Source organism: Narcine bancroftii, chromosome 9, assembly GCF_036971445.1.
Source record: "Narcine bancroftii isolate sNarBan1 chromosome 9, sNarBan1.hap1, whole genome shotgun sequence".
In the NCBI taxonomy this organism is placed as follows: Eukaryota; Metazoa; Chordata; class Chondrichthyes; order Torpediniformes; family Narcinidae; genus Narcine; species Narcine bancroftii.
The window spans coordinates 45,478,671-45,491,414 of record NC_091477.1 but is presented as its reverse complement, the minus strand read 5'-3'; the positions used below and the strand labels follow the sequence as shown (position 1 = coordinate 45,491,414).

The 12,744-nt window shown below is 42.5% G+C and overlaps 1 protein-coding gene across 12 annotated transcripts in view; it reads right to left on the bottom strand.

Moving 5' to 3' along the window:
- The window catches only part of LOC138743487 (F-box/WD repeat-containing protein 11), a 175,656-nt gene that overhangs the window by 90,573 nt on the left and 72,339 nt on the right, over positions 1-12,744 (bottom strand). For 11 of the 12 annotated variants that reach the window (XR_011344925.1, XM_069898935.1, XM_069898937.1 and 8 more), the window contains one exon: positions 1,349-1,571. Coding sequence is in view for 11 of the 12 variants with exons in the window: in XM_069898935.1 (XP_069755036.1) it covers positions 1,349-1,571 (223 nt within the window). In the remaining variant the exon portion in view is untranslated. Of the gene's footprint in view, positions 1-1,348; positions 1,572-2,184; positions 2,241-12,744 lie in introns of all 12 variants that reach the window. The other variant, XM_069898942.1, reaches the window with a different exon arrangement.

Below are 12,744 nucleotides of genomic sequence, written 5' to 3'. Positions count from 1 at the left end.
TGTTATTCTGAATTAATACATGGAGGGATCATTATAAGCTCCAAAAAAACACTCAAATAATCAGAGACAACAAATAATAAAGATTATTAACATTGAAACATTTCAGATGAACTATTTTCCCCATATGTATTGAGCCAAATGCAGTAACTTAACCTAGTGACCACAAAATCAGTTAAATACACAGCAACTATAAAGGATAATCAAAATGAGTGTTTTATTTCTACATTTTCAAACTTTCACCAAGGTTGGGGCGATTTAATGGCACGGACTTAATTTGTTTCAGCCATTCCCTGTAACACCTACAATCAAAAACAAATACTGGGAACTGATGGTTGAACTCCAGAGAAATACAATAAATATTATACCCTCGTGAGCACAAGGGTTGTATATATTGGGCATACGAGTATAATTTGGCAGCCGCAAAGGGCTGTTCCATGCTGTTTATCAATTTAAAATCAAAACTTACTGTTCATTCCTTTTTATATTCTCCCAGTAATAGTACTGTTAATTACTCTTGAATATCTTTTATGCAACTAGAAAATATCTATATCTATGAACCGCCTTGTAATCTCAAAACAATTACAATACAATTCCATTCTATTCTTCCCATCCCCCTCCCAAAAGGATCTCCCCTGTTAACATTGTTAACAAACTGTTCAGCATGCTCAGAAAATCAAGAAAACAAATAGACAATAGACATTTGGATTAAAAGCAGAAAGTGCTAGAAACATTGAGTAGGTCAGGCAGCATCTGTGGAAGGAGTTACAGAATTAACAGTTCATGTCAAAGACACTTCATGAGAACTGCTAATGTATCCAGCTTCATGTGTTTTTATTTTAATCTAACATACTCCTCTTTTGCACTTCACTTCTCAAGTTTCTTTCCAAGTCCCAGAAAGTAAAGTTCCACTCTAGCCTCATTGCAGCACCAATATTACCTCTTTTATCTATTCTCCTTCCACCTTCACTTAAAACTAGTTTTCTCTCATTCCCACTTCTGATGAATTATCTTCAACCTGAGATGTTACCTGTGTTTTTTCCCCAAATATGTTGCCTGACCTGCTTTGTATCCAGCATCTCCTGGCTGCCATTTTAATTTTCCTGTTCCTGCATATTTTAGACTGTCAAATTCCTTAACCCCCTCCCACACACAGTCTTGCTTCTCTTCTGTGATCCCTGACTTCACAACTTATCAGGATTCATTTATTCTCTTTGCAACTTTGTTCATACATTACATCATAGACTTTTACCTTTCTCTATTAAAAGGCCCCAGCTATAACAATGTAGGAAGAATCTCACACACCATTCATACTAATACTTCCTCATGTATACACCTGATTTCATCTTACCTGGTAAAGCAGTAATGAAATCCCTCTGCAGCATAGGCTTCAGATAAGAGTTAATATGTCCATGCTGGTAATGGCACATCCGGGAGATTAGATGTTCCACAAATTCCACCTGATCTGATTCAGACCACTGGTCAAAGTATTTAATACACAAATCCTTCTCTTTCTCGTAGTTTCCCGAAGGCCTTTTTCTGGGGACGATCATGGAAGGGGGTCCATTCGTGATCTGGATTCATTTATCATAAAAAAAGGAAACAAAAACATGGATACTTAGATTGAAGTTTGAGACTAAATCAATACAGATGCTTCAATACTAAACACTTTAAAGACTGCAGCAGACTTTCTGCGCTAGGCTTGGGGGTGGAGTTGAAATGGGAGGGGGGGGGTGGCTGGATTAATGGAGAGAAGGAGCAAGATAGCAGCCATCAGATCAGCTGAGACATACCAGCCTTCTTGAAGAGATGCAATATTTCAGGAACTGCTCAATAAATTAACAATTCTCTTTTGCTAAACAGTTACATAACAAAATGTATAGCACAAGAGACAATACATCTAAACCAAGTGCAATATTTATAAACTATCTAAATCAGTGCGCAAGTTTGGCCTAGATAAGCAAAAAAAAAAAATCTGATCTATATTTGATGCATTGCATCCCTAAAGCATTTAGCAAAATAAAAAAAATCACAACAGCAGTGCAAAGCTATCATCCTTCGAAGCAAAGAAAATGGTATTGATCTGGTCTTGTGCTTCTCCATAGTGTTATACCGGGAAACTAGGTCAAGCAGCCAAACAGCAAGGAGAGCACAGCACAGAAAATGAGATTGAAATATCAAGATCACCGAGTTAGCTGATTTCAGGCGGGTCAACAGAGCACAAATAGCTGCCATGCCTCCTTCTGAAAGCAAAAAAAAAACATGCCTCATGACTTCAGGACCTCCCAAACAATGTCACCGACAATTTATAAATCCCCCCCCCCCACCCCACCAACTCAATTATCGTCTCTATAATGGGGGAAAGCAACAGCAAATGTATGCACAGTGAGATCCGCAAATAGCATAAGACAAATGACCACAATCTATTTTAGTAACGCAAGCTGAACTGCGAATGTTGCTCAAAGCTTCAAGAAAAAATGCCCTGCACTTCAACAAATGTTTAATCACGTCTGCCTGAGAGGGCAGACAAAGGTCTTTATATGCAGCGTCCTCTGAAATATCGCACTTTCAGGCATGCTGCAGCCTGTCCCTGCGGCACTGAAGTAATACCTAGACTGCATACCCAGAGCCCTGGAAGAGAGCTGATCTCTTTGAGGTGCAAGTATTGCCAAATGGTGTGTGACGTTGCAAGGCAGTGTACAGATCTACCACTCCCAATCACAGACCAGGCCCTGGTACAACTGTGTGTGACACTGAACAAAGAAGGGGTTACCTGTCCCATCACATCACAGGCATGCTCACACATGGTGGGTAATCACTCTGATGACAAAGAGGATTCCTAACCCCACCCCACTCCCACAGGATGCAGGGGCTGTGGGGGGGGGTTGGTGGAGGAAACTTTAAAGAATCAACATCAATTGGTTTTGGTGTCTGACATGGAGGAGTGACTCAACAGAGATGGTTATGGTGACAAAAGAATTCAATATGGTGGGAATAAATGGGATATTTATTCTGGTCCTGGTGAGAAGGGCATCCAAAGCGAGGGGGAAGAATATTAAAATTACATTCAGAGTATTTAGAAGGGAAAATTAGAAATACCAGTACTTCTTCCAAAGAAGTGGAAATCTGAAACTTTGACTGAAAAGGCCCCAATACTCTGTCGACTATTTTCAAAACCAAACATAATGGGAAAGTAAACCAACTAAGGATATGACCTGACTGAATGATGAAAAAGCTCGAAAGACAAAACACTCTCCTGCCCATTGATGAAAGCAGTTCTGTTCACGCTGAAAGAAAGTGTCTTCCAAATGACATGTTCCAGGAGCTAGCTGTATGGATCCTGTACAACTGCTTCCAACTTGGTTCTCCCAAATTTCAAGTGGAGAAGTCAGAGACATCATTGGAAGGCCAGAAGGGGACAATTATCATGGATGTTGTTATCCAAAATATGTCCAATGGCTCAATGGTGAAGCCACTTGCTTCAGTGTAGGCACCTGCCTACATTTTGCTCATAGCTTGATGAAAGACTCAAGCCCAAAACATTGGTTCTGTATCTTTATATTTGCTATATAAAGCTCACACCAAGACACAAGAGCAACTTGTCCGTGAACTACTCTTTGCAGACGATGCCGCTTTAGTTGCCCACTCAGAGCCAGCTCTTCAGCGCTTGACGTCCTGCTTTGCGGAAACTGCCAAAATGCTTGGCCTGGAAGTCAGCCTGAAGAAAACTGAGGTCCTCCATCAGCCAGCTCCCCACCGTGACTACCAGCCTCCCCACATCTCCATCGGGCACACAGTACTCAAAATGGTCAACCAGTTTACCTATCTCGGCTGCACCATTCCATCGGAGGCAAGGATCGTCAACGAGATAGACAACAGACTCGCCAAGGCAAATAGCGCCTTTGGAAGACTACACAAAAGAGTCTGGAAAAACAACCAACTGAAAAACCTCACAAAGATAAGCGTATACAGAGCCGTTGTCATACCCACACTCCTGTTCGGCTCTGAATCATGGGTCCTCTACCGGCATCACCTACGGCTCCTAGAACGCTTCCACCAGCGTTGTCTCCGCTCCATCCTCAACATTCATTGGAGCGACTTCATCCCTAACGTCGAAGTACTCGAGATGGCAGAGGCCGACAGCATCGAATCCACGCTGCTGAAGATCCAACTGCGCTGGGTAGGTCACGTCTCCAGAATGGAGGACCATCGCCTTCCCAAGATCGTGTTATATGGCGAGCTCTCCACTGGCCATCGTGTCAGAGGTGCACCGAAGAAGAGGTACAAGGACTGCCTAAAGAAATCTCTTGGTGCCTGCCACATTGACCACCGCCAGTGGGCTGATCTCGCCTCAAACCGTGCATCTTGGCGCCTCACAGTTCGGCGGGCAGCAACCTCCTTTGAAGAAGACCGCAGAGCCCACCTCACTGACAAAAGACAAAGGAGGAAAAACCCAACACCCAACCCCAACCAACAAATTTTCCACTGCAACCGTGTCTGCCTGTCCCGCATCGGACTTGTCAGCCACAAACGAGCCTGCAGCTGACGTGGACATTTACCCCTCCATAAATCTTCATCCGCGAAGCCAAGCCAAAGAAAGAAGAATAAAGTAAACTGTTTGAGCTGCTGAGTTTCTCCTGCATTGTGTTTTGCTTCAGTGACATGGTTCCAATGTTGTCAACCACAGTATTGGGAAGGCAAGGTCTACTCACTAATGATGCAAGAATAGCCAATTGGAAATTAGCTAATGCTGAAGTCTCAGAATGTGCAGACAGACCAGCAAATCAATTTTTTCTCTCTCACCACCAAAATGATAGAAGATGTCATTGACAGGGCTAACAAGCATTACCAACTCACGAGTGTGGGAGCTTGGGATCTACCAGTTTGATGGCTATGACACATCATCACAACGTTGGAGCAGCTGGTGGAAATTAAGAAACTGGATTCTAGAGGCAAGTTAAGCACAAATGTTTTTTGACAAAATATAGCATCCAGGAACCTGGTAAAACTGTGGGCAGTGGGAATTTAGAAAAATATTCCACTAGCTGGAATTATGATACATACAAATGAAAATGTTTTAACAATTGGAAATCAGCCATCTCATTTCTAAGAGATCCATAGGAATTCCTCAGAATGGTATACCTGGTCAATAAAAAATATCACACTTCCCCGTGGGGCCCAACCATCCAATCTGGCTGCCAAAGGCTCTGTACAGCCTTTAAAAGGTCTGTTAAAGGAGCCAACAGTGGTTTATTTTAAAATACTGTGACCATGGGGTCTGGACCCAAGAGGGGGGTGCCTATGATCAGCAGCAGGCCACAAGGAGTTGCAGACTCTGGGGAAGCAGAGGACAGGCACAGGGCACCAGAAATCAGGAAGACCACTTCCCCATTTGAGAAGGAGATGCAGAGATGACCCATGGGTCAGTGACCACGGCAGAAGACCAGCAAAGGACCCGGAAGGTGAAGAACACACAGGGAGCGGGCTGTGGTGACTTGAGGCGAGGAGCCCCTGTAGGCTGTGGGAGATTGCAGTCAAGGGTGCAGACTGCTAGAGACTGGCTGAAGGGGTAACAGGTATCAAAACCGAGATGCAAAAGGGTGTCGAGGGCTTCCAGGTCGTGTCAGAAGTTTGGATCTGGGGCTCAGGTTGCCAATGCTTTTGAATTGAAGTCTGTGTGACTGCAGAGACTGAGGGAGTGTTGGAGAAGAATCCATGGACACTCTTTTGCATCTCTTTCTCTGACTGTAAAGGGCACTGAGCAATTTGTGCTAATGGCGAATATTTGTCTACCTTAAGGAAATTTTATGTAAATTCATGTTTTCTGTTTTTATTACATGACAATAAAAGAACCTCGAATCTTGAACAAAAAGTATCTTTAATCTATAACACCTTCAGCTGTTTCATCAAAAATAATGAAGCAGTCACTAATGCACGGAGCAATATCAAAGCAGTAGTCAATGTGTTGCACAACTGCCAAGGAATGACCATGTCCTCCAAGAGAGTCAAGCCTTGATGATGAACAGCATGTCAGCCACTCAAATCCTGGAGTCATCACTACTGCATTCTAATCACTTCTGCTTCTACAAGAGCAGCTCATAAGTGAGTCACTCACCACTTCATTCTCTAAACCTTTCCATCTATGAGGCACAAGTCAAAATGTAACAATATATTCTACACGTGGCTAGTTCAATGCAGTTTCAACAGCACTCAAGAAACCTGCCATCACAAAACCATGACATTTGCATGTGTCAAGAAACACTTATGAAAAGAATACTCAATATTGTACTTATATATTTTGTTCCCTATTTGAATTTAGTGAATTTCATTCCATATCACAATTTTTGGGTCATGGCTTGTGAATTCTGCAGAGGCAAATTTCTGTACCAAAAAAGGGATCACCTTGACATTGCTGTTTAATCATTAATCTCACTCACAAACCAGAGGACAGAAAGTTGCTTTCCAACAGCTATCAGGCCCTTGAAGCTCCTTTGCTGATCCAATATTATTCTGACACTACAAAAGATCTCTGCACCATTTTTTGGACAGAATATTTATCGTGAATAATTATTATTTTAGATACTTATTGTCTTTTTTAATTCATCTAAGTTTATTGTTACATTTTTATTTTACAAATAACTGTTCAGCTGCAGCAGGTAATGTACAGGAATGTATGTGACAAACTCATGATCTCGGCTGACTCATGAATGCAGTATAGAAACATAGAAAATAGGAGCAGGAGTAGGTCATTCGACCCTTCGAGCCTGCTCCGCCATTCAACAAGATCATGGCTGATCTTAAAGTTCAGTACCCTGTCCCCGCTTTCTCTCCGTAACCTTTAATGCCCTTATACTGAAAAAATATATCTAATTCCCTCAACAATGAAGACGCTGTTTACATCCGGTACCGCACGGATGGCAGTCTCTTCAATCTGAGGCGCCTTCAAGCATACACCAAGACACAAGAGAAACTTGTCCGTGAACTACTCTTTGCAGACGATGCCGCTTTAGTTGCCCATTCAGAGCCAGCTCTTCAGCGCTTCACGTCCTGTTTTGCGGAAACTGCCAAAATGTTTGGCCTGGAAGTCAGCCTGAAGAAAACTGAGGTCCTCCATCAGCCAGCTCCCCACCATGACTACCAGCCCCCCCACATCTCCATCGGGCACACAAAACTCAAAACGGTCAACCAGTTTACCTATCTCGGCTGCACCATTTCATCAGATGCAAGGATCGACAACGAGATAGACAACAGACTCGCCAAGGCAAATACCGCCTTTGGAAGACTACACAAAAGAGTCTGGAAAAACAACCAACTGAAAAACCTCACAAAGATAAGCGTATACAGAGCCGTTGTCATACCCACACTCCTGTTCGGCTCCGAATCATGGGTCCTCTACCGGCATCACCTACGGCTCCTAGAACGCTTCCACCAGCGTTGTCTCCGCTCCATCCTCAACATTCATTGGAGCGCTTTCATCCCTAACGTCGAAGTACTCGAGATGGCAGAGGTCAACAGCATCGAGACCACGCTGCTGAAGATCCAGCTGCGCTGGGTGGGTCACGTCTCCAGAATGGAGGACCATCGCCTTCCCAAGATCGTGTTATATGGAGAGCTCTCCACTGGCCACCGTGATAGAGGTGCACCAAAGAAAAGGTACAAGGACTGCCTAAAGAAATCTCTTGGTGCCTGCCACATTGACCACCGCCAGTGGGCTGATATCGCCTCAAACCGTGCATCTTGGTGCCTCACAGTTCGGCGGGCAGCAACCTCCTTTGAAGAAGACCGCAGAGCCCACCTCACTGACAAAAGGCAAAGGAGGAAAAACCCAACACCCAACCAACCAATTTTCCCCTGCAACCGTGTCTGCCTGTCCCACATCGGACTTGTCAGCCACAAACGAGCCTGCAACTGACGTGGACATTTACCCCCTCCATAAATCTTCGTCCGCGAAGCCAAGCCAAAGATATTTAATGAACCTGCCTCTACTGCCCTCTGTGGCAATGAATTCCACAGATTCACCACCCTCTGCATAAAGAAATTCCTCCTCATCTCGGTCCTAAATGGTTTGCCTATTATCCTCAAACCATGGCCCCGGGTTCTGGATTTTCCCATCATTGGAAACAACCCATCTGCATCCATTCTGTCCAGTCCTGCCAGAATTTTATATGACTCTATGAGATCCCTTCTCAATCTTCTAAACTCCAGGGAGTACAATCCCAATTTGCACAATCTTTCCTCATAAGTCATTCCTGCCATTCCAGGTATCAGCCTGGTGAATCGCCTCTGCACTCCCTCCATTGCAAGAACATCCTTCCTTAGATAAGGTGACCAAAACTGCACACAACACTCCAGGTGTGGTCTCACCAAGGCCCTGTACAGCTGCAGTAAGGTATCCTTGTTCCTATACTCAAACCCTCTTGATATGAAGGCCAACATACCATTTGCCTTTTTAACCGCCTGCTGTACCTGCATGCTCGCCTTCAGAGACTGATGTACAAGTACCCCTAGGTCTCTCTGCACTTCCCCATCTCTTAATCTATTGCCATTCAAATAGTAATCTGCCCTCCGGTTTGTATTACCAAAGTGGATAACCTCACATTTATCCACATTGTAGTGCATTTGCCATGTTTCTGCCCAGTCCCTCAATTTATCCAAATCACACTGGAGCTTCCTGACCCCCTCTTCCGTGCACACAACCCCTCCTAGCTTAGTGTCATCTGCAAATTTGGAGATATTACATCCAATCCCCTCATCCAGATCATTAATGTAAATTGTGAACAGCTGGGGTCCCAGTACAGATCCCTGTGGCACCCCACTGGTCACCGCCTGCCACTCAAAAAACTAGCCATTTATCCCAACTCTCTGTCTTCTACCTGCCAGCCAGTTCTCAATCCACATCAATACTTTGCCCCCGATCCCATGAGCCATGATTTTGTAAGCCAGTTGTTTATGCGGGACCTTATCGAAGGCCTTTTGGAACTCCAGGTACACCACATTCACTGGCTCTCCCCCATCTATTTTACCTGTCACCATCTCAAAGAATTCCAATAGATTTGTCAAGCACGATTTACCTTTTGTAAATCCATGTTGACTCTGTCCGATCCCTTCTCTGCTAGTCATATGCTCCGCTATTACATCCTTAATAATGGATTCCATCATTTTGCCCACTACTGATGTAAGGCTCACCAGCCTATAATTCCCCGCTTTTTCTCTACCCCCCTTTTTAAATAGTGGGGTAACATTAGCTACCCTCCAATCCATGGGTACTGATCCTGAGTCTATCGAGTTCTGGAAAATAATTCTTAAAGCATCTGCTATCTGAATGGCCACTTCCTTGAGTACCCTAGGATGTAGATGATCAGGCCCTTGGGATTTATCTGCCTTCAATCCCATCAATTTCCCCAAGACCATGTCCTTAGAGATACTGATTTCTTTCAGTTCCTCCCTTGCATTAGTCTCTATGTTTCCCAACATCCTTGGGAGGTTATTTGTATCCTCTCTTGTAAAAACAGAACTAAAGTAAGAATTTAATTGGTCTGCCATTTCCTTATTCCCCATTATATATTCCCCTGATTCCGACTGCAAAGGACCTACTCTGGATTTCACCAATCTTCTCCTCTTGACATATTTATAAAAGCTTTTGCAGTCGGTTTTTATATTTGCCGCAAGCTTACTTTCGTAATTTATTTTTGCTCTCTTGATTAATCCCTTTGTCCTCCTTTGCTGCATCTTGAACTGCTCCCAGTCTTCGGTGTGAAGAACCACTTTCAGATTAAACATTAGAATAGAAATTCTGTATGTTTTTCCCTAGAATATACAAAACTTTGCACAGAAATGGAGGTAAATTATATTCACTGTCCTGATATGTACCTCTTGTCAATGTTTCTAAAAACAGATTCTGGTCAATATTATAAAGCAGTTTTATGTTCAGTTTGGCTGCCATGTTGTCAACATTACCATTGTGACTGGACTCAAAACAGTTTTTATTTATTGTAAAGCAGGATTGATATTTTTTAACTGATGGTGATTTATGTACAGTACAACTCTCCGATTATCCGAAATGGTCGGGACCGGGCCTATGTCAAAAGAACTGTATTTTCTGTGAACTGTTCTTTTTTTTTAAACAGCCCAGTAACAACAGCAAATCACTTGTATCGATCTTTAAATAACAAACAATAAGGAAAGGCTTTTTAAGCATTAAAATAATGTTTAATTCTTTCCCAATCATCGTTGATCCCAGACACGTATGCACTGCTGCTGTTGATCCCCAGGGAGACCCCAACTCACGAGACCCAACTCTGAATCCTCCCCTGCTAGCCTGTGTGTGTGTGTGTGTGTGTGTGTGTGTGTGTGTCTGTGTGTGTGTGTGTGTGTGTGTGTGTGTGTGTGTGTGTGTGTGTGAGAGAGAGAGAGTACGGTAGTAAGCCGAGGGGAGAGTTCAGAGTCGTCAACGGGAAGCTCTGCTGTGCTGAGGAGGGAGAGAATGCCACTGAGCGCAAGGTCCCGCTCCTGCTCAGGAGGCCGCTCTCCTTGATGATGCCGGGACAAGGGATTCTTCTGACCGCTTGAGGCTGGGAGATAGTGGAATGCAGTTTGAGGGGGCAAGTTGGAGAGAAAAGTCAATAGGGGAAGGTAAAGAAGAAATGGAAAGAGAAAAGGGAGGGAGTTAATTGAAGTGAGGACAGTAGTTGTTCTAATTTCATGTCAGGTGAATTTTTTTTTCAACCTGTGAAGTCAGCTCAGCTCTGAAAAAATCTTGGATGTATGAGGATTTCTGATTTGTTTTGGATATCCTCATGTATCCAAATTTATTTTTAAATTTTGGATAAATGAGGATCTTAGTGAATTGGAGTTGTACTGTATGACAGACAGACATTTACACGCACACGCGCGCACACACACACCTCTTTCCTCCATTTCCCACCCTTCCTACTGAACTAATTGAATTATTTTGAAAAGATAAAAGAAAGAATGGACAATAGGACATCCATGGATATCATCTAGACTTTCAGAGAGACTAAAAAACCTTTCCCTCATAGGAGAACTGGCAAAATATTGAAATTCATAAATTTAGAGACAAATCATTGACTTGGTTGGGAAATTAGCTGAAGAACAGGAGACAGAATGGGGAAAATCACCAAATATTGCAATTGACAGGATACAATTATTGATATCCCTCAAGCATATGAGTTGTGAGCTCAGTTATTCATTATGTTTATTTTATATATTGATAAGATTTAAAAAATTATGGTAAAAGTTTGCAACTAAAATTGATAAAAGCTACAATAGAAGCACTTGATAGAAGCAAAAGAAAGTTTAAAGGAATGTTATCAGGTGAATGAACAGAACTTGGGCAGAGTTAAATTTGTGTATGTGTGAATCTTCCACTTTGGATTATGCCTTTAAAAACAGCCAAAATCAGTTACAGCAGAAATCCTAAATGATCTCACTGTACATGTGCATGAATTACAATATCAGACAATAAAAAGTAATGGAAGACTGGGATTTCATCTGTCGAATGTAAAGAAATAAAAATTAGATTACATCTATACAAAAGCCCTCATTAAATCACATGCCACACATTGCGCAGGTTCCTGCAACTGCATTGCAAGAGGACTTCAGCTTGGATTTACCAGAGTTTCAATGGATAAATGGTGAGGAAAGATCACACTAGGATCAGTCCTCTCAGGGGAAATGAAGCACTGTCAGCTTGATCCATGCTGCTGAACAGTATGCTAATTAATTTAGCTCAAATTCAAACAAATCACCAGTTCATCTCTTCCATCCATGCAATTATGGTATAAATGGAAAGCTAAACATCAAGTGGAACAATGCTCTTCTAAATTGGACATATTTACCCACATTTGAGACCTCTGTACTCACTGTGTTACATTGGTGGCAATATACACTTCTGCAGCTTTCTGCCAGATATAACTCACTTAGAAGGCTCTAAATGGCCAATTTAGCTAGTCAAAAAATAAACATACCAAGGATGGAAATCAAAGTTAAAAAGTGCAAATTTTATAGATCTCAGGGCACATGTGCATGGGTTAAAATACATGACTGAGCTACACCTCCCAATGCATGCATTGGTAGTAAGGGACAGGCGGGATCACCATTTGATTTATTTTATTTACAACATGGAAGAAGCCATTCCGGCCACTGAAAACCATGCCACCAAATTACATCCAATTTACCAACAAAGGTCACTGGCAAAACATACAAACTCCTTATGCACATTGCCGGATTTTAACCCGGGACACTGGCACTGTAATAGGGTTGCACTAACTGCCCACATGGTGGTCAGAATCTTTCTGAGGCCAGATTCAACAACATTTCTGACTCTGGTACAAGACCCAATAAGTGACATTCCTTATATTTAGAAGATTGAGGGATGATTTTATGCAAGCTTTCAAGACTCTAAGGGGAAACTATTAATACGGTAGAAAGTACTTTGGCTGATTCATGTGTCCAAGGATCATTTGAGCAAAGAAATTTCTAACATCTTTTTGCACAGGAACGACACTGAGTTTATATCCAAAATTCAACAACACTCTTAGCTAAAAGACTCTTCTCCTGCACCCCTCTGCTTGTTAATATAACCCAGTAGTTTTCAAACTGCCCCCTAAACTTACAAGTCTTTGATGGATGATTCATCAGTTTTCAAACCAGTGTCAAATGGATTTAAGCTATGTACTGTCCAACTTAAGGTTGTCTTTGTTTAAACCAGCCATTCTCAATGGGAGC